Source organism: Coregonus clupeaformis, chromosome 26 (genome assembly GCF_020615455.1).
Source record: "Coregonus clupeaformis isolate EN_2021a chromosome 26, ASM2061545v1, whole genome shotgun sequence".
Lineage (NCBI taxonomy): Eukaryota > Metazoa > Chordata > Actinopteri > Salmoniformes > Salmonidae > Coregonus > Coregonus clupeaformis.
The window spans coordinates 50265142-50287641 of NC_059217.1; the positions used below are offsets into that span (position 1 = coordinate 50265142).

The following is a 22500-nucleotide window of genomic DNA, read 5'->3' on the forward strand; positions in this document are numbered from 1 at the left end:
CTCTAGTCGTGATCCCCGTGTGTGTTTACCTCTAGTCGTGATCCCCGTGTGTGTTTACCTCTAGTCGTGATCCCCGTGTGTGTTTACCTCTAGTCGTGATCCCCGTGTGTGTTTACCTCTAGTCGTGATCCCCGTGTGTGTTTACCTCTAGTCGTGATCCCCGTGTGTGTTTACCTCTAGTCGTGATCCCCGTGTGTGTTTACCTCTAGTCGTGATCCCCGTGTGTGTTTACCTCTAGTCGTGATCCCCGTGTGTGTTTACCTCTAGTCGTGATCCCCGTGTGTTTACCTCTAGTCGTGATCCCCGTGTGTTTACCTCTAGTCGTGATCCCCGTGTGTGTTTACCTCTAGTCGTGATCCCCGTGTGTGTTTACCTCTAGTCGTGATCCCCGTGTGTGTTTACCTCTAGTCGTGATCCCCGTGTGTGTTTACCTCTAGTCGTGATCCCCGTGTGTGTTTACCTCTAGCGATCCTCAGTACTCTCGTGATCCCCGTGTGTGTTTACCTCTAGTCGTGATCCCCGTGTGTGTTTACCTCTAGTCGTGATCCCCGTGTGTGTTTACCTCTAGTCGTGATCCCCGTGTGTGTTTACCTCTAGTCGTGATCCCCGTGTGTGTTTACCTCTAGTCGTGATCCCCGTGTGTGTTTACCTCTAGTCGTGATCCCCGTGTGTGTTTACCTCTAGTCGTGATCCCCGTGTGTGTTTACCTCTAGTCGTGATCCCCGTGTGTGTTTACCTCTAGTCGTGATCCCCGTTGTGTTTACCTCTAGTCGTGATCCCCGTGTGTGTTTACCTCTAGTCGTGATCCCCGTGTGTGTTTACCTCTAGTCGTGATCCCCGTGTGTGTTTACCTCTAGTCGTGATCCCTGTGTGTGTTTACCTCTAGTCGTGATCCCCGTGTGTGTTTACCTCTAGTCGTGATCCCCGTGTGTGTTTACCTCTAGTCGTGATCCCCGTGTGTGTTTACCTCTAGTCGTGATCCCCGTGTGTGTTTACCTCTAGTCGTGATCCCCGTGTGTTTACCTCTAGTCGTGATCCCCGTGTGTGTTTACCTGTACCATGACGAGATCCTGATGCTCATTGCATTCTGTAAGCTGCACCCACCACTGTGACCTGTACGCTCTTGTTGATTGGCTCAAACGCTTCCGCATTGTCTCCGTGCTGCTGTGCTGTTTGCTGCTACTTGGCTACCTGCCAAACTATTCACGTTTTACTTTTAATAAACGTTTAATCAATCTCTGTGTTCAACAAATTTACCAACTTTTTAGTTTTGTCCTCACTCATCTTTTTTCGTTAAACTTTTTCACCCCGGACGTTTTATCCCGAGACAGAAGAGTCATTTTCCTGTGCGTTTTTGCTGCCAACTTTACTTTATTTTCCTTTTTTCCATCGCAACTTTTTTCCCTCATTCAACTTTTTCACTCCGGACGCTTTATCTGGACATGGTTCGTCAACATCTTCAACAGCCGAAGCTAAGTAGTAACATTAACATGATGTCTTCTAAATGCAGTCGCTGTACTCATAATATACAGGAGAACGATCGCCTTACGGGCGAGAATAGCTGTGCTACAAGCCCAGCTTCAGACGCAATCGTTAGGCAAGGGTAATTTCAGTGTAGGAAAGGAAGAAACAGCGTCTGTGCCACCAGTAAGTACAGATAGTAACGTTAGTATAAATCCCCCCGCACAGTCCCCGCGAGCCGGACAACTTTCTCATGGCTTCTGGAGGGAAATACTGTTGGAATGATCAACCGGTGTCGCTCATTCAGCCGACAGAAACTTTCAACCGGTTTTCCCCATTATGTAGCGAGTCGGAGTCTGAGTCTGAGTCTTCTCTTGTCTCTACTCCTCCCGTTACGGGGTCTGAGACGCCGAAGGCTCCCACCATTAGCTCTGACAAATTGAAAACCCTAGTCATTGGCGACTCCATTACCCGCAGTATTAGACTTAAAACGAATCACCCAGCGATCATACACTGTTTACCAGGGGGCAGGGCTACCGACGTTAAGGCTAATCTAAAGATGGTGCTGGCTAAAGCTAAAACTGGCGAGTGTAGAGAGTATAGAGATATTGTTATCCACGTCGGCACCAACGATGTTAGGATGAAACAGTCAGAGGTCACCAAGTGCAACATAGCTTCAGCGTGTAAATTAGCTAGAAAGATGTGTCGGCATCGAGTAATTGTCTCTGGCCCCCTCCCAGTTAGGGGGAGTGACGAGCTCTACAGCAGAGTCTCAGCACTCAATCGCTGGTTGAAAACTGTTTTCTGCCCCTCCCAAAAGATAGAATTTGTAGATAATTGGCCCTCTTTCTGGGACTCACCCACAAACAGGACCAAGCCTGACCTGCTGATGAGGGACGGACTCATCCTAGCTGGAGGGGTGCTCTCATCTTATCTACCAACATAGATAGGGCTCTAACTCCTCTAGCCCCACAGTGAAATAGGGTGCAGGCCAGGCAGCAGGCTGTTAGCCAACCTGCCAGCTTAGTGGAGTCTGCCAATAGCACAGTCAGTGTAGTCAGCTCAGCCATACCCATTGAGACTGTGTCTGTGCCTCGACCTAGGTTGGGCAAAACTAAACATGGCGGTGTTCACCTTAGCAATCTTATTAGGATAAAGACCTCCTCCATTCCTGCCATTATTGAAAGAGATCGTGATACCTCACATCTCAAAATAGGGTTACTTAATGTTAGATCCCTCACTTCAAAGGCAGTCATAGTCAATGAACTAATCACTGATCATAATCTTGATGTGATTGGCCTGACTGAAACATGGCTTAAGCCTGATGAATTTGCTGTGTTAAATGAGGCCTCACCTCCTGGTTACACTAGTGACCATATTCCCCGTGCATCCCAGTAAGGCGGAGGTGTTGCTAACATTTACGATAGCAAATTTCAATTTACAAAAAAAAATGGCGTTTTCGTCTTTTGAGCTTCTAGTCATGAAATCTATGCAGCCTACTCAATCACTTTTTATAGCTACTGTTTACAGGCCTCCTGGGCCATATACAGCGTTCCTCTCTGAGTTTCCTGAATTCCTATCAGACCTTGTAGTCATAGCAGATCATATTCTAATTTTTGGTGATTTTAATATTCACATGGAGAAGTCCACAGACCCACTCCAAAAGTCTTTCGGAGCCATCATCGACTCAGTGGGTTTTGTCCAACATGTCTCTGGACCTACTCACTGCCACAGTCATACTCTGGACCTAGTTTTGTCCCATGGAATAAATGTTGTAGATCTTAATGTTTTTCCACAAAATCCTGGACTATCGGACCACCATTTTATTACGTTTGCAATCGCAACAAATAATCTGCTCAGACCCCAACCAAGGAGCATCAAAAGTCGTGCTATAAATTCTCAGACAACACAAAAATTCCTTGATGCCCTTCCAGACTCCTTCTGCCTACCCAAGGACGTCAGAGGACAAAAATCAGTTAACCACTTAACTGAGGAACTCAATTTAACCTTGCGCAATACCCTAGATGCAGTTGCACCCCTAAAAACGAAAAACATTTGTCATAAGAAACTAGCTCCCTGGTATACAGAAAATACCCGAGCTTTGAAGCAAGCTTCCAGGAAATTGGAACGGAAATGGCGCCACACCAAACTGGAAGTCTTCCGACTAGCTTGGAAAGACAGTACCGTGCAGTACCGAAGAGCCCTCACTGCTGCTCGATCATCCTACTTTTCCAACTTAATCGAGGAAAATAAGAACAATCCAAAATTTCTTTTTGATACTGTTGCAAAGCTAACTAAAAAGCAGCATTCCCCAAGAGAGGATGGCTTTCACTTCAGCAGTAATAAATTCATGAACTTCTTTGAGGAAAAGATCATGACCATTAGAAAGCAAATTACGGACTCCTCTTTGAATCTGCGTATTCCTCCAGGGCTTAGCTGTCCTGGATCTGCACAGCTCTGCGAGGGCCTGGGATCGGGAGAGACACTTAAGTGTTTTAGTACTATATCTCTTGACACAATGATGAAAATAATCATGGCCTCTAAACCTTCAAGCTGCATACTGGATCCTATTCCTACTAAACTGCTGAAGGAGCTGCTTCCTGTGCTTGGCCCTCCTATGTTGAACATAATAAACAGCTCTCTATCCACCGGATGTGTACCAAACTCACTAAAAGTGGCAGTGATAAAGCCTCTCTTGAAAAAGCCAAACCTTGACCCGGAAAATATAAAAACTATCGGCCTATATCGAATCTTCCATTCCTCTCAAAAATTTTAGAAAAAGCTGTTGCGCAGCAACTCACTGCCTTTCTGAAGACAAACAATGTATACGAAATGCTTCAGTCTGGTTTTAGACCCCATCATAGCACTGAGACTGCACTTGTGAAGGTGGTAAATGACCTTTTAATGGCGTCAGACCGAGGCTCTGCATCTGTCCTCGTGCTACTAGACCTTAGTGCTGCCTTTGACACTATCGATCACCACATTCTTTTGGAGAGACTGGAAACCCAAATTGGTCTACACGGACAAGTTCTGGCCTGGTTTAGATCTTACCTGTCGGAAAGATATCAGTTTGTCTCTGTGAATGGTCTGTCCTCCGACAAATCAACTGTACATTTCGGTGTTCCTCAAGGTTCCGTTTTAGGACCACTATTGTTTTCACTATATATTTTACCTCTTGGGGATGTTATTCGAAAACATAATGTTAACTTTCACTGCTATGCGGATGACACACAGCTGTACATTTCAATGAAACATGGTGAAGCCCCCAAAATTGCCCTCGCTAGAAGCCTGTGTTTCAGACATAAGGAAGTGGATGGCTGAAAACGTTCTACTTTTAAACTCGGACAAAACAGAGATGCTTGTTCTAGGTCCCAAGAAACAAAGAGATATTCTGTTAAATCTGACAATTCATCTTGATGGTTGTAAAGTCGTCTCAAATAAAACTGTGAAGGACCTCGGCGTTACTCTTGACCCTGATCTCTCTTTTGACGAACATATCAAGACTGTTTCAAGGACAGCTTTTTTCCATCTACGTAACATTGCAAAAATCAGAAATTTTCTGTCCAAAATGATGCAGAAAAATTAATCCATGCATTTGTTACTACTAGGTTAGACTACTGCAATGCTCTACTTTCCGGCTACCCGGATAAAGCACTAAATAAACTTCAGTTAGTGCTAAATACGGCTGCTAGAATCCTGACTAGAACCAAGAAATTTGATCATATTACTCCAGTGCTAGCTTCCCTACACTGGCTTCCCTGTTAAGGCAAGGGCTGATTTCAAGGTTTTACTGTTAACCTATAAAGCGTTACATGGGCTTGCTCCTACCTATCTTTCCGAGTTGGTCCTGCCGTACATACCAATACGTACGCTACGGTCACAAGACGCAGGCCTCCTAATTGTCCCTAGAATTTCTAAGCAAACAGCGGGAGGCAGGGCTTTCTCCTATAGATCTCCATTTTTATGGAACAGTTTGCCTACCCATGTGAGAGACGCAGACTCGGTCTCAACCTTTAAGTCTTTACTGAAGACTTATCTCTTCAGTAGGTCATATGATTGAGTGTAGTCTGGCCCAGGAGTGTGAAGGTGAACGGAAAGGCTCTGGAGCAACGAACAGCCCTTGCTGTCTCTGCCAGGCCGGTTCCCTCTCTCCACTGGGGTTCTTGCCTCTAACCCTGTTACAGGGGCTGAGTCACTGGCTTGCTGGTGCTCTTTCATGCCGTCCCTAGGAGGGGTGCGTCACTTGAGTGGGTTGAGTTACTGACGTGATCTTCCTGTCTGGGTTGGCGCCCCCCTGGTTTGTGCTGTGGTGGAGACCTCTGTGGGCTATACTCGGCCTTGTCTCAGGATTGTAAGTTGGTGGTTGAGGATATCCCTCTGGTGGTGCGGGGGCTGTGCTTTGGCAGAGTGGGTGGGGTTATATCCTTCCTGTTTGGCCCTGTCCGGGGTTTCTTCGGATGGGGCCACAGTGTCTCCGGACCGCTCCTGTCTCAGCCTCCAGTATTTATGCTGCAGTAGTTTATGTGTCGGGGGCTGGGGTTAGTTGGTTATACCTGGAGTACTTCTCCTGTCTTATCCAGTGTCCTGTGTGAATTTAAGTATGCTCTCTCTAATTCTCTCGTTCTCTCTTTCTCTCTGAGAACCTGAGCCCTAGGACCATACGTCAGGACTACCGGGCATGCTGACACCTTGCTGTCCCCAGTCCGCCTGGCCTTGCTGCTATTCCAGTTTCAACTGTTCTGCCTGCGGTTACGAAACCCCTACCTGTCCCAGACCTGCTGTTTTCAACTCTTAATGATCGGCTATGAAAAGCCAACTGAGAGACCTGAGCCCTAGGACCATACGTCGGGACTACCGGCCGTGGTGACTCCTTGCTGTCCCCAGTCCGCCTGGCCTTGCTGCTATTCCAGTTTCAACTGTTCTGCCTGCGGTTATGGAACCCCTACCTGTCCCAGACCTGCTGTTTTCAACTCTTAATGATCGGCTATGAAAAGCCAACTGAGATTTATTCCTGATTATTATTTGACCATGCTTGTCACTTATGAACATTTTTGAACATCTTGGCATGGTTCTGTTATAATCTCCACCCGGCACAGCCAGAAGAGGACTGGCCACCCCTCATAGCCTGGTTCCTCTCTAGGTTTCTTCCTAGGTTTTGGCCTTTCTAGGGAGTTTTTCCTAGCCACCGTGCTTCTACACCTGCATTACTAGCTGTTTGGGGTTTTAGGCTGGGTTTCTGTACAGCACTTCGAGATATTAGCTGATGTAAGAAGGGCTATATAAAATAAAATTGATTGATTGATTGATTGACCTCTAGTCGTGATCCCCGTGTGTTTACCTCTAGTCGTGATCCCCGTGTGTGTTTACCTCTAGTCGTGATCCCCGTGTGTGTTTACCTCTAGTCGTGATCCCCGTGTGTGTTTACCTCTAGTCGTGATCCCCGTGTGTGTTTACCTCTAGTCGTGATCCCCGTGTGTGTTTACCTCTAGTCGTGATCCCCGTGTGTGTTTACCTCTAGCGATCCTCAGTACTCTCGTGATCCCCGTGTGTGTTTACCTCTAGTCGTGATCCCCGTGTGTGTTTACCTCTAGTCGTGATCCCCGTGTGTGTTTACCTCTAGTCGTGATCCCCGTGTGTGTTTACCTCTAGTCGTGATCCCCGTGTGTTTACCTCTAGTCGTGATCCCCGTGTGTTTACCTCTAGTCGTGATCCCTGTGTGTGTTTACCTCTAGTCGTGATCCCCGTGTGTGTTTACCTCTAGTCGTGATCCCCGTGTGTGTTTACCTCTAGTCGTGATCCCCGTGTGTGTTTACCTCTAGTCGTGATCCCTGTGTGTGTTTACCTCTAGTCGTGATCCCCGTGTGTTTACCTCTAGTCGTGATCCCCGTGTGTGTTTACCTCTAGTCGTGATCCCCGTGTGTGTTTACCTCTAGTCGTGATCCCCGTGTGTGTTTACCTCTAGTCGTGATCCCCGTGTGTGTTTACCTCTAGTCGTGATCCCCGTGTGTGTTTACCTCTAGTCGTGATCCCCGTGTGTGTTTACCTCTAGTCGTGATCCCGTGTGTGTTTACCTCTAGTCGTGATCCCCGTGTGTGTTTACCTCTAGTCGTGATCCCCGTGTGTGTTTACCTCTAGTCGTGATCCCCGTGTGTGTTTACCTCTAGTCGTGATCCCCGTGTGTGTTTACCTCTAGTCGTGATCCCCGTGTGTGTTTACCTCTAGTCGTGATCCCCGTGTGTGTTTACCTCTAGTCGTGATCCCCCGTGTGTTTACCTCTAGTCGTGATCCCCGTGTGTGTTTACCTCTAGTCGTGATCCCCGTGTGTGTTTACCTCTAGTCGTGATCCCTGTGTGTGTTTACCTCTAGTCGTGATCCCCGTGTGTTTACCTCTAGTCGTGATCCCCGTGTGTTTACCTCTAGTCGTGATCCCCGTGTGTGTTTACCTCTAGTCGTGATCCCCGTGTGTGTTTACCTCTAGTCGTGATCCCCGTGTGTGTTTACCTCTAGTCGTGATCCCTGTGTGTGTTTACCTCTAGTCGTGATCCCTGTGTGTTTACCTCTAGCGATCCTCAGTACTCTCGTGATCCCTGTGTGTGTTTACCTCTAGCGATCCTCAGTACTCTCGTGATCCCCGTGTGTGTTTACCTCTAGTCGTGATCCCCGTGTGTGTTTACCTCTAGTCGTGATCCCCGTGTGTGTTTACCTCTAGTCGTGATCCCCGTGTGTGTTTACCTCTAGCGATCCTCAGTACTCTCATGATCCTGATGATGGTGGGGTTGATGGGCAGCGATGCGTTCATCTTCAGCTCCTCCAGAGTGATCCCCATGATGGACAACAACACTATGGCCAGGTCCAACTGGTTCCACCTAAACACACACACACACACAGTTGTTTTTGTATCAAGATCCAATGACCGAGTGAGGAACCGTTTTTTGTGTGTGTGTGTGTGTGTGTGTGTGTGTGTGTGTGTGTGTGTGTGTGTGGAGGTCAGGTGTCTCTGTGTGTGTGTGTGTGTGTGTGTGTACCTGTCCTTAAAGAACCTGTTCAGTCCGAAGGCCACTAGTTTCAGCAGGGTCTCGATGATGAAGACACAGGTAAACACGTAGTTACAGTACTTCAGAGCCTCCTCCAGATACTGAAACACACACACACACACACACACACACACACACACACACACACACACACACACACACACACACATTTAGTACCTCTTCTAGAAGGAAGAAAGTTCCAGAAGAACACCAACAGAGTATAGTATGACCATCATGGTTACCAGTGGTTGGTTGATTTTCATCGTTTCCTGGTTGCTATGGTTACCAATGTGTGTGGTTGTTTTAGTTACCTAATTGCAGTGTGGTTGCTATAGTTACCAGTGTGCGTGGTTACTTTAATTACCTGAAGCTGGTGGTAGTGTGGTTGCTATAGTTACATGAGGCTGGTTATAGTGTGATTGCTATAGTTACCTATGGCTGGTTGTAGTGTGGTTGCTATAGTTACCTGCGGCTGGTTGTAGTGTGGTTGCTATAGTTACCTGCGGCTGGTTGTAGTGCTCCATGCTCATGGTGAGGACGTTGATGGCGATGATGACGGTGATGAAGAGGTCTAGGTAGTGGCTGGTGCACAACGTGTGGACGGCGAGACGCACCGGGGAGTAGTCTGAATAGTAGGGCCTCTGTTGGGCTTCTGGAACACACACACACACACACACACACACACACACACACACACACACACACACACGGTCACAACACCTTCATGTAGAGAGAGATACACACAGAGGTGTGGCTTGTACAACCACGACAGAGGACCAGAGGTGTGGCTTGTACAACCACGACAGAGGACCAGAGGTGTGGCTTGTACAACCACGACAGAGGACCAGAGGTGTGGCTTGTACAACCACGGCAGAGGACCAGAGGTGTGGCTTGCACAACCACGACAGAGGACCAGAGGTGTGGCTTGTACAACCACGACAGAGGACCAGAGGTGTGGCTTGTACAACCACGACAGAGGACCAGAGGTGTGGCTTGTACAACCACGACAGAGGACCAGAGGTGTGGCTTGTACAACCACGACAGAGGACCAGAGGTGTGGCTTGTACAACCACGACAGAGGACCAGAGGTGCGGCTTGTACAACCACAACAGAGGACCAGAGATGTGGCTTGTACAACCACGACAGAGGACCAGAGGTGTGGCTTGTACAACCACGGCAGAGGACCAGAGGTGTGTGAGTGTGACCCTCCTGTGGGCGTGCCATGCCTGTGGGCGTGCCATGCAGTAAAACCTGCAGGTGTAAACATGACAGTCTGTGGCTGGTCCCAGGGGGCAGGGCACCGCGGGGGGGGGGCGTTCAACACTGCAACACCTACACTGGGGTTTATCAACACTACAGACTTCATCTATGGCAGGTGTTCTTCAACTTTTTTCAGCAAAAAAACCCCAAATGAGGAATTTACCGTCCTCCAATTACTCCAATTAAGAGGAAATTGTGTGTGATCATAACTCGCGAACCACCTCTCACATGCCCAGGGCCCACTGGGGTCCGACCCGTAGGTTAACCCCGGTACTACGGTGAGACAGAGCTAGGTCCTGACCCGTAGGTTAACCCCTGTACTATGGTGAGACAGAGCTAGGTCCTGACCCGTAGGTTAACCCATGTACTACGGTGAGACAGAGCTAGGTCCTGACCCGTAGGTTAACCCCTGTACTACGGTGAGACAGAGACAGGTCCTGACCCGTAGGTTAACCCCTGTACTACGGTGAGACAGAGCTAGGTCCTGACCCGTAGGTTAACCCCTGTACTACGGTGAGACAGAGCTAGGTCCTGACCCGTAGGTTAACCCCTGTACTACGGTGAGACAGAGCTAGGTCCTGACCCGTAGGTTAACCCCTGTACTACGGTGAGACAGAGACAGATCCTGACCCGTAGGTTAACCCCTGTACTACGGTGAGACAGAGCTAGGTCCTGACCCGTAGGTTAACCCCTGTACTACGGTGAGACAGAGCTAGGTCCTGACCCGTAGGTTAACCCCGGTACTACGGTGAGACAGAGCTAGGTCCCGACCCGTAGGTTAACCCCTGTACTACGGTGAGACAGAGCTAGGTTCTGACCCGTAGGTTAACCCCTGTACTACGGTGAGACAGAGCTAGGTCCTGACCCGTAGGTTAACCCCTGTACTACGGTGAGACAGAGACAGGTCCTGACCCGTAGGTTAACCCCTGTACTACGGTGAGACAGAGCTAGGTCCTGACCCGTAGGTTAACCCCTGTACTACGGTGAGACAGAGCTAGGTCTGACCCGTAGGTTAACCCCTGTACTACGGTGAGACAGAGCTAGGTCCTGACCCGTGGGGTTAACCCCTGTACTACGGTGAGACAGAGCTAGGTCCTGACCCGTAGGTTAACCCCTGTACTACGGTGAGACAGAGACAGGTCCTGACCCGTAGGTTAACCCCTGTACTACGGTGAGACAGAACTAGGTCCTGACCCGTAGGTTAACCCCTGTACTACGGTGAGACAGAGCTAGGTCCTGACCCGTAGGTTAACCCCTGTACTACGGTGAGACAGAGCTAGGTCCTGACCCGTAGGTTAACCCCTGTACTACGGTGAGACAGAGCTAGGTTCTGACCCGTAGGTTAACCCCTGTACTACGGTGAGACTGAGCTAGGTCCTGACCCGTAGGTTAACCCCTGTACTACGGTGAGACAGAGACAGGTCCTGACCCGTAGGTTAACCCCTGTACTACGGTGAGACAGAGCTAGGTCCTGACCCGTAGGTTAACCCCTGTACTACGGTGAGACAGAGCTAGGTCCTGACCCGTAGAGGTTAACCCCTGTACTACGGTGAGACAGAGCTAGGTCCTGACCCGTAGGTTAACCCCTGTACTACGGTGAGACAGAGACAGATCCTGACCCGTAGGTTAACCCCTGTACTACGGTGAGACAGAGCTAGGTCCTGACCCGTAGGTTAACCCCTGTACTACGGTGAGACAGAGCTAGGTCCTGACCCGTAGGTTAACCCCTGTACTACGGTGAGACAGAGCTAGGTCCTGACCCGTAGGTTAACCCCTGTACTACGGTGAGACAGAGCTAGGTCCTGACCCGTGAGGTTAACCCCTGTACTACGGTGAGACAGAGCTAGGTCCTGACCCGTAGGTTAACCCCTGTACTACGGTGAGACAGAGCTAGGTCCTGACCCGTAGGTTAACCGCTGTACTACGGTGAGACAGAGCTAGAGTCCTGACCCGTAGGTTAACCCCTGTACTACGGTGAGACAGAGCTAGGTTCTGACCCGTAGGTTAACCCCTGTACTACGGTGAGACTGAGCTAGGTCCTGACCCGTAGGTTAACCCCTGTACTACGGTGAGACAGAGCTAGGTCCTGACCCGTAGGTTAACCCCTGTACTACGGTGAGACAGAGCTAGATCCTGACCCGTAGGTTAACCCCTGTACTACGGTGAGACTGAGCTAGGTCCTGACCCGTAGGTTAACCCCTGTACTACGGTGAGACAGAGCTAGGTCCTGACCCGTGAGGTTAACCCCTGTACTACGGTGAGACAGAGCTAGATCCTGACCCGTAGGTTAACCCCTGTACTACGGTGAGACAGAGACAGGTCCTGACCCGTAGGTTAACCCCTGTACTACGGTGAGACAGAGCTAGGTCCTGACCCGTAGGTTAACCCCTGTACTACGGTGAGACAGAGCTAGGTCCTGACCCGTAGGTTAACCCCTGTACTACGGTGAGACAGAGCTAGGTCCTGACCCGTAGGTTAACCCCTGTACTACGGTGAGACAGAGCTAGGTCCCGACCCGTAGGTTAACCCCTGTACTACGGTGAGACAGAGCTAGGTCCCGACCCGTAGGTTAACCCCGGTACTACGGTGAGACAGAGCTAGGTCCCGACCCGTAGGTTAACCCCTGTACTACGGTGAGACAGAGCTAGGTTCTGACCCGTAGGTTAACCCCTGTACTACGGTGAGACAGAGCTAGGTCCTGACCCGTAGGTTAACCCCTGTACTACGGTGAGACAGAGCTAGGTCCTGACCCGTAGGTTAACCCCTGTACTACGGTGAGACAGAGACAGGTCCTGACCCGTAGGTTAACCCCTGTACTACGGTGAGACAGAGCTAGGTCCTGACCCGTAGGTTAACCCCTGTACTATGGTGAGACAGAGCTAGGTCCTGACCCGTAGGTTAACCCCTGTACTACGGTGAGACAGAGCTAGGTCCTGACCCGTAGGTTAACCCCTGTACTACGGTGAGACAGAGCTAGGTCCTGACCCGTAGGTTAACCCCTGTACTACGGTGAGACAGAGCTAGGTCCTGACCCGTAGGTTAACCCCTGTACTACGGTGAGACAGAACTAGGTCCTGACCCGTGAGGTTAACCCCTGTACTACGGTGAGACAGAGCTAGGTCCTGACCCGTAGGTTAACCCCTGTACTATGGTGAGACAGAGCTAGGTCCTGACCCGTAGGTTAACCCCTGTACTACGGTGAGACAGAGCTAGGTTCTGACCCGTAGGTTAACCCCTGTACTACGGTGAGACTGAGCTAGGTCCTGACCCGTAGGTTAACCCCTGTACTACGGTGAGACAGAGACAGGTCCTGACCCGTAGGTTAACCCCTGTACTACGGTGAGACAGAGCTAGGTCCTGACCCGTAGGTTAACCCCCTGTACTACGGGTGAGACAGAGCTAGGTCCTGACCCGTAGGTTAACCCCTGTACTACGGTGAGACAGAGCTAGGTCCTGACCCGTAGGTTAACCCCTGTACTACGGTGAGACAGAGACAGATCCTGACCCGTAGGTTAACCCCCTGTACTACGGTGAGACAGAGCTAGGTCCTGACCCGTAGGTTAACCCCTGTACTACGGTGAGACAGAGCTAGGTCCTGACCCGTAGGTTAACCCCTGTACTACGGTGAGACAGAGCTAGGTCCTGACCCATAGGTTAACCCCTGTACTACGGTGAGACAGAGCTAGGTCCTGACCCGTAGGTTAACCCCCTGTACTACGGTGAGACAGAGCTAGGTCCTGACCCGTAGGGTTAACCCCTGTACTACGGTGAGACAGAGCTAGGTCCTGACCCGTAGGTTAACCGCTGTACTACGGTGAGACAGAGCTAGGTCCTGACCCGTAGGTTAACCCCTGTACTACGGTGAGACAGAGCTAGGTTCTGACCCGTAGGTTAACCCCTGTACTACGGTGAGACTGAGCTAGGTCCTGACCCGTAGGTTAACCCCTGTACTACGGTGAGACAGAGCTAGGTCCTGACCCGTAGGTTAACCCCTGTACTACGGTGAGACAGAGCTAGATCCTGACCCGTAGGTTAACCCCTGTACTACGGTGAGACAGAGACAGGTCCTGACCCGTAGGTTAACCCCTGTACTACGGTGAGACAGAGCTAGGTCCTGACCCGTAGGTTAACCCCTGTACTACGGTGAGACAGAGCTAGGTCCTGACCCGTAGGTTAACCCCCTGTACTACGGTGAGACAGAGCTAGGTCCTGACCCGTAGGTTAACCCCTGTACTACGGTGAGACAGAGCTAGGTCCTGACCCGTAGGTTAACCCCTGTACTACGGTGAGACAGAGCTAGGTCCTGACCCGTAGGTTAACCGCTGTACTACGGTGAGACAGAGCTAGGTCCTGACCCGTAGGTTAACCCCTGTACTACGGTGAGACAGAGCTAGGTTCTGACCCGTAGGTTAACCCCTGTACTACGGTGAGACTGAGCTAGGTCCTGACCCGTAGGTTAACCCCTGTACTACGGTGAGACAGAGCTAGGTCCTGACCCGTAGGTTAACCCCTGTACTACGGTGAGACAGAGCTAGATCCTGACCCGTAGGTTAACCCCTGTACTACGGGGTGAGACAGAGCTAGGTCCTGACCCGTAGGTTAACCCCTGTACTACGGTGAGACAGAGCTAGGTCCTGACCCGTAGGTTAACCCCTGTACTACGGTGAGACAGAGCTAGGTCCTGACCCGTAGGTTAACCCCTGTACTACGGTGAGACAGAGCTAGGTCCTGACCCGTAAGTTAACCCATGTACTACGGTGAGACAGAGCTAGGTCCTGACCCGTAGGTTAACCCCTGTACTACGGTGAGACAGAGCTAGGTCCTGACCCGTAGGTTAACCCCTGTACTACGGTGAGACAGAGCTAGGTCCTGACCCGTAGGTTAACCCCTGTACTACGGTGAGACAGAGCTAGGTTCTGACCCGTAGGTTAACCCCTGTACTACGGTGAGACAGAGCTAGGTCCCGACCCGTAGGTTAACCCCGGTACTACGGTGAGACAGAGCTAGGTCCTGACCCGTAGGTTAACCCCTGTACTACGGTGAGACAGAGCTAGGTCCTGACCCGTAGGTTAACCCCTGTACTACGGTGAGACAGAGCTAGGTCCTGACCCGTAGGTTAACCCCGGTACTACGGTGAGACAGAGCTAGGTCCTGACCCGTAGGTTAACCCCTGTACTACGGTGAGACAGAGCTAGGTCCTGACCCCGTAGGTTAACCCCTGTACTGCGGTGAGACAGAGCTATGTCCTGACCCGTAGGTTAACCCCTGTACTACGGTGAGACAGAGCTAGGTCCTGACCCGTAGGTTAACCCCTGTACTACGGTGAGACAGAGCTAGGTCCTGACCCGTAGGTTAACCCCTGTACTACGGTGAGACAGAGCTAGGTCCTGACCCGTAGGTTAACCCCTGTACCAAGGTGAGACAGAGCTAGGTCCTGACCCGTAGGTTAACCCCTGGTACTACGGTGAGACAGAGCTAGGTCCTGACCCGTAGGTTAACCCCTGTCCTACGGTGAGACAGAGCTAGGTCCTGACCCGTAGGTTAACCCCTGTACTACGGGGTGAGACAGAGACAGGGGTTAATATTTCAGTCATAGGGTCATGTTCTGTCAAACAAACAGGAGAGAACATTTAGAAACAGACGAGGTAGTAACTAAAGACAATCATTTTGACTTTCTGCTTGAACAAATGTCCTCCTGTTAAGAGACTAATGAACATCACCCATCTGTCCTCTGCTTTAAAAAAAAAAAAGACATCTCTCACAGACAGCTTTCAACACACAACTCTCTGTCTGCAGCCCAAATGGGCCACAGAGCTCTGGTCTAAAGTAGTGCACTATATAGGGAATAGGTCGTCATAGAGCTCTGGTCTAAAGTAGTGCACTATATAGGGAATAGGGTGCCATAGAGCTCTGGTCTAAAGTAGTGCACTATATAGGGAATAGGTCGTCATAGAGCTCTGGTCTAAAGTAGTGCACTATATAGGGAATAGGGTGTCATAGGGCTCTGGTCTAAAGTAGTGTACTATATAGGGAATAGGGTGTCATAGGGCTCTGGTCTAAAGTAGTGTACTATATAGGGAATAGGGTGTCATAGGGCTCTGGTCTAAAGTAGTGCACTATATAGGGAATAGGGTGTCATAGAGCTCTGGTCGAAAGTAGTGCACTATATAGGGAATAGGGTGTCACAGAGCTCTGGTCTAAAGTAGTGCACTATATAGGGAATAGGGTGTCACAGAGCTCTGGTCTAAAGTAGTGCACTATATAGGGAATAGGGTGTCATAGAGCTCTGGTCAAAAGTAGTGCACTATATAGGGAATAGGGTGTCATAGAGCTCTGGTCAAAAGTAGCGCACTATATAGGGAATAGGGTGCCATTCTCTGGTCTAAAGTAGTGCACTATATAGGGAATAGGGTGTCATAGGGCTCTGGTCTAAAGTAGTGCACTATATAGGGAATAGGGTGTCATAGGGCTCTGGTCTAAAGTAGTGCACTATATAGGGAATAGGGTGTCATAGGGCTCTGGTCTAAAGTAGTGCACTATATAGGGAATAGGGTGTCATAGGGCTCTGGTCTAAAGTAGTGCACTATAAAGGGAATAGGGTGCCATAGGGCTCTGGTCTAAAGTAGTGCACTATATAGGGAATAGGGTGTCATAGGGCTCTGGTCTAAAGTAGTGCACTATATAGGGAATATGGTGTCATAGAGCTCTGGTCTAAAGTAGTGCACTATATAGGGAATAGGGTTTCATAGGGCTCTGGTCTAAAGTAGTGCACTATATAGGGAATAGGGTGTCATAGGGCTCTGGTCTAAAGTAGTGCACTATATAGGGAATAGGGTGTCATAGGGCTCTGGTCTAAAGTAGTGCACTATATAGGGAATATGGTGTCATAGGGCTCTGGTCTAAAGTAGTGCACTATATAGGGAATAGGGTGTCATAGGGCTCTGGTGTAAAGTAGTGCACTATATAGGGAATAGGGTGTCATAGGGCTCTGGTCTAAAGTAGTGCACTATATAGGGAATAGGGTTTCATAGGGCTCTGGTCTAAAGTAGTGCACTATATAGGGAATAGGGTTTCATAGGGCTCTGGTCTAAAGTAGTGCACTATATAGGGAATAGGGTTTCATAGGGCTCTGGTCTAAAGTAGTGCACTATATAGGGAATAGGGTGTCATAGGGCTCTGGTCTAAAGTAGTGCACTATATAGGGAATAGGGTGTCATAGGGCTCTGGTCTAAAGTAGTGCACTATATAGGGAATAGGGTGTCATAGGGCTCTGGTCTAAAGTAGTGCACTATATAGGGAATAGGGTGTCATAGGGCTCTGGTCTAAAGTAGTGCACTATATAGGGAATAGGGTGTCATAGGGCTCTGGTGTAAAGTAGTGCACTATATAGGGAATAGGGTGTCATAGGGCTCTGGTCTAAAGTAGTGCACTATATAGGGAATAGGGTGTCATAGGGCTCTGGTCTAAAGTAGTGTACTATATAGGGAATAGGGTGTCATAGAGCTCTGGTCTAAAGTAGTGCACTATATAGGGAATAGGGTGTCATAGGGCTCTGGTCTAAAGTAGTGTACTATATAGGGAATAGGGTTCCATAGAGCTCTGGTCTAAAGTAGTGCACTATATAGGGACTAGGGTGTCATAGGGCTCTGGTCTAAAGTAGTGCACTATATAGGGAATAGGGTTTCATTTGGTACGCGGCCTCTGAGACGTCTCCAATCTGTTTCCTGCAGCTAAGCAGGGACAACACATAGCTGGCTGCCTGTCATGTCGAGCAACGCTGCTGAACGCCCACCTGGTAGGAAACACACTGAACGTCAACCGGTGACATCACCAATGACATCACCAGCGACATCACCAGTGACACTACTAAGGAGGGAGTTGACACTCGGTAACATTACAGTAACTACGAGACAGACATGGGCTTGGGGGTCGATTCAGTCAGGTTATTCAATTCAGTCAGAAAGCGGAATTACAATTCAACGATTGGAAAAAAAAAAAAAATATCCTCATTGAAAATAAATGGAACCCGTTTTAAAAATTCCAATTGATGCTGATATTGGAATGAACCCTGCTGAGACAAACTGGATGAACGTGTGAGGTCATCACACTCCCTGCTGGGACCACCGCTTGGTGGCGGTGTGATACTGATGACAGAACGGGGATCTAATATCTAACATATGCCCATTTATCTATTGGTCAACGTTCCAGCAACGTTCCAGCAACGTTCCAGCTATGTTTCTGAGTCTGCTGCCCATCAAAGCACGTTTTTCCCGGGAACACCACCGACTGGTACCGTCTCACGTTTTAACGGTACAGTAGCACCGACTGGTACCGTACCGTAGTGTCTGTTAGAGAGACGGCGCTGCTGTCGGTGTACAAGACCTTAATCATGCATTGTCCCAACGCTGTGCTGACGTCACGCCCACATTCACAGCTAATGTAGCTGATGTGGCTAATGTGGCTAATGTGGCTAATGTGGCTAATGTGGCTAATGTAGCTAATGTGGCTAGTGTAGCTAATGTAGCTAATGTGGCTAATGTAGCTAATGTAGCTAATGTAGCTGATGTGGCTAATGTGGCTAATGTGGCTAATGTAGCTAATGTAGCTGATGTGGCTAATGTAGCTAATGTGGCTAATGTAGCTATTTTGGCTAATGTAGCAACCACTCCAGCCTGGATTGGAACGGCACGACCACGTATGACTAAACCTGACCAAGGATGCACATGCACTGGGGAGATATGACTCATTCAGTACTAACTACGTCAATAGGGTTGATACATCTACAGAGATATCAGGTTAGCTGTAGAAGGGCGTCATACTGCAGAGATATCAGGTCAGCTGTAGAAGGGTGTCATACTGTAGAGATATCAGGTCAGCTGTAGAAGGGGTCATACTGTAGAGATATCAGGTCAGCTGTAGAAGGGTGTCATACTGTAGAGATATCAGGTCAGCTGTAGAAGGGCGTCATACTGTAGAGATATCAGGTCAGCTGTAGAAGGGTGTCATACTGTAGAGATATCAGGTCAGCTGTAGAAGGGTGTCATACTGTAGAGATATCAGGTCAGCTGTAGAAGGGTGTCATACTGTAGAGATATCAGGTCAGCTGTAGAAAGGGTCATACTGTAGAGATATCAGCTGTAGAAGGGGTCATACTGTAGAGATATCAGGTCAGCTGTAGAAGGGTGTCATACTGTAGAGATATCAGGTCAGCTGTAGAAGGGTGTCATACTGTAGAGATATCAGGTCAGCTGTAGAAGGGGTCATACTGTAGAGATATCAGCTGTAGAAGGGTTTCATACTGTAGAGATATCAGGTCAGCTGTAGAAGGGTGTCATACTGTAGAGATATCAGGTCAGCTGTAGAAGGGGTCATACTGTAGAGATATCAGGTCAGCTGTAGAAGGGTGTCATACTGTAGAGATATCAGGTCAGCTGTAGAAGGGGTCATACTGTAGAGATATCAGCTGTAGAAGGGGTCATACTGTAGAGATATCATGTCAGCTGTAGAAGGGATCATACTGTAGAGATATCAGCTGTAGAAGGGGTCATACTGTAGAGATATCAGCTGTAGAAGGGATCATACTGTAGAGATATCAGCTGTAGAAGGGTTTCATACTGTAGAGATATCAGGTCAGCTGTAGAAGGGTGTCATACTGTAGAGATATCAGCTGTAGAAGGGTTTCATACTGTAGAGATATCAGGTCAGCTGTAGAAGGGTTTCATACTGTAGAGATATCAGGTCAGCTGTAGAAAGGGTCATACTGTAGAGATATCAGCTGTAGAAGGGGTCATACTGTAGAGATATCAGGTCAGCTGTAGAAGGGTGTCATACTGTAGAGATATCAGATCAGCTGTAGAAGGGTGTCATACTGTAGAGATATCAGGTCAGCTGTAGAAGGGGTCATACTGTAGAGATATCAGCTGTAGAAGGGTTTCATACTGTAGAGATATCAGGTCAGCTGTAGAAGGGTGTCATACTGTAGAGATATCAGGTCAGCTGTAGAAGGGGTCATACTGTAGAGATATCAGGTCAGCTGTAGAAGGGTGTCATACTGTAGAGATATCAGGTCAGCTGTAGAAGGGGTCATACTGTAGAGATATCAGCTGTAGAAGGGGTCATACTGTAGAGATATCATGTCAGCTGTAGAAGGGATCATACTGTAGAGATATCAGCTGTAGAAGGGGTCATACTGTAGAGATATCAGCTGTAGAAGGGATCATACTGTAGAGATATCAGCTGTAGAAGGGTTTCATACTGTAGAGATATCAGGTCAGCTGTAGAAGGGTGTCATACTGTAGAGATATCAGCTGTAGAAGGGTTTCATACTGTAGAGATATCAGGTCAGCTGTAGAAGGGTTTCATACTGTAGAGATATCAGCTGTAGAAGGGATCATACTGTAGAGATATCAGGTCAGCTGTAGAAGGGGTCATACTGTAGAGATATCAGGTCAGCTGTAGAAGGGGTCATACTGTAGAGATATCAGGTCAGCTGTAGAAGGGTGTCATACTGTAGAGATATCAGCTGTAGAAGGGTTTCATACTGTAGAGATATCAGGTCAGCTGTAGAAGGGGTCATACTGTAGAGATATCAGGTCAGCTGTAACGGGGTCATACTGTAGAGATATCAGCTGTAGAAGGGGTCATACTGTAGAGATATCAGCTGTAGAAGGGGTCATACTGTAGAGATATCAGGTCAGCTGTAGAAGGGATCATACTGTAGAGATATCAGGTCAGCTGTAGAAGGGGTCATACTGTAGAGATATCAGGTCAGCTGTAGAAGGGTGTCATACTGTAGAGATATCAGGTCAGCTGTAGAAGGGTGTCATACTGTAGAGATATCAGCTGTAGAAGGGATCATACTGTAGAGATATCAGGTCAGCTGTAGAAGGGGTCATACTGTAGAGATATCAGCTGTAGAAGGGGTCATACTGTAGAGATATCAGCTGTAGAAGGGGTCATACTGTAGAGATATCAGGTCAGCTGTAGAAGGGGTCATACTGTAGAGATATCAGGTCAGCTGTAGAAGGGGTCATACTGTAGAGATATCAGGTCAGCTGTAGAAGGGGTCATACTGTAGAGATATCAGGTCAGCTGTAGAAGAGTGTCATACTGTAGAGATATCAGGTCAGCTGTAGAAGGGGTCATACTGTAGAGATATCAGCTGTAGAAGGGGTCATACTGTAGAGATATCAGGTCAGCTGTAGAAGGGTGTCATACTGTAGAGATATCAGCTGTAGAAGGGGTCATACTGTAGAGATATCAGCTGTAGAAGGGGTCATACTGTAGAGATATCAGCTGTAGAAGGGGTCATACTGTAGAGATATCAGCTGTAGAAGGGGTCATACTGTAGAGATATCAGCTGTAGAAGGGGTCATACTGTAGAGATATCAGGTCAGCTGTAGAAGGGGTCATACTGTAGAGATATCAGGTCAGCTGTAGAAGGGGTCATACTGTAGAGATATCAGGTCAGCTGTAGAAGGGTGTCATACTGTAGAGATATCAGGTCAGTTGTAGAAGGGTGTCATACTGTAGAGATATCAGCTGTAGAAGGGTTTCATACTGTAGAGATATCAGGTCAGCTGTAGAAGGGGTCATACTGTAGAGATATCAGGTCAGCTGTAGAAGGGGTCATACTGTAGAGATATCAGCTGTAGAAGGGGTCATACTGTAGAGATATCAGCTGTAGAAGGGGTCATACTGTAGAGATATCAGGTCAGCTGTAGAAGGGGTCATACTGTAGAGATATCAGCTGTAGAAGAGTGTCATACTGTAGAGATATCAGCTGTAGAAGGGGTCATACTGTAGAGATATCAGCTGTAGAAGGGGTCATACTGTAGAGATATCAGCTGTAGAAGGGGTCAAACTGTAGAGATATCAGGTCAGCTGTAGAAGGGGTCATACTGTAGAGATATCAGGTCAGCTGTAGAAGGGGTCATACTGTAGAGATATCAGGTCAGCTGTAGAAGGGTGTCATACTGTAGAGATATCAGGTCAGCTGTAGAAGGGTGTCATACTGTAGAGATATCAGCTGTAGAAGGGTTTCATACTGTAGAGATATCAGGTCAGCTGTAGAAGGGGTCATACTGTAGAGATATCAGCTGTAGAAGGGTGTCATACTGTAGAGATATCAGCTGTAGAAGGGGTCATACTGTAGATATATCAGGTCAGCTGTAGAAGGGGTCATACTGTAGAGATATCAGGTCAGCTGTAGAAGGGGTCATACTGTAGAGATATCAGCTGTAGAAGGGGTCATACTGTAGAGATATCAGGTCAGCTGTAGAAGGGTTCATACTGTAGAGATATCAGGTCAGCTGTAGAAGGGGTCATACTGTAGAGATATCAGGTCAGCTGTAGAAGGGGTCATACTGTAGAGATATCAGCTGTAGAAGGGGTCATACTGTAGAGATATCAGGTCAGCTGTAGAAGGGGTCATACTGTAGAGATATCAGCTGTAGAAGGGGTCATACTGTAGAGATATCAGGTCAGCTGTAGAAGGGGTCATACTGTAGAGATATCAGCTGTAGAAGGGGTCATACTGTAGAGATATCAGGTCAGCTGTAGGAGGGGTCATACTGTAGAGATATCAGCTGTAGAAGGGGTCATACTGTAGAGATATCAGGTCAGCTGTAGAAGGGGTCATACTGTAGAGATATCAGGTCAGCTGTAGAAGGGGTCATACTGTAGAGATATCAGGTCAGCTGTAGAAGAGTGTCATACTGTAGAGATATCAGGTCAGCTGTAGAAG

At 48.5% G+C, this 22500-nt stretch overlaps 1 protein-coding gene across 1 annotated transcript in view; it reads right to left on the minus strand.

Annotated features, from left to right (window-relative positions):
* The window catches only part of cacna1ha (calcium channel, voltage-dependent, T type, alpha 1H subunit a), a 144811-nt gene that overhangs the window by 18505 nt on the left and 103806 nt on the right, over positions 1 to 22500 (minus strand). Inside the window, exons 27-29 of the mRNA XM_045207652.1 lie at positions 8996 to 9147; positions 8487 to 8596; positions 8194 to 8327 (exon numbers count right to left, since the gene is read on the minus strand). Of these exons, the coding sequence (XP_045063587.1) occupies positions 8194 to 8327; positions 8487 to 8596; positions 8996 to 9147 (396 nt within the window). The remainder of the gene's footprint in view (positions 1 to 8193; positions 8328 to 8486; positions 8597 to 8995; positions 9148 to 22500) is intronic.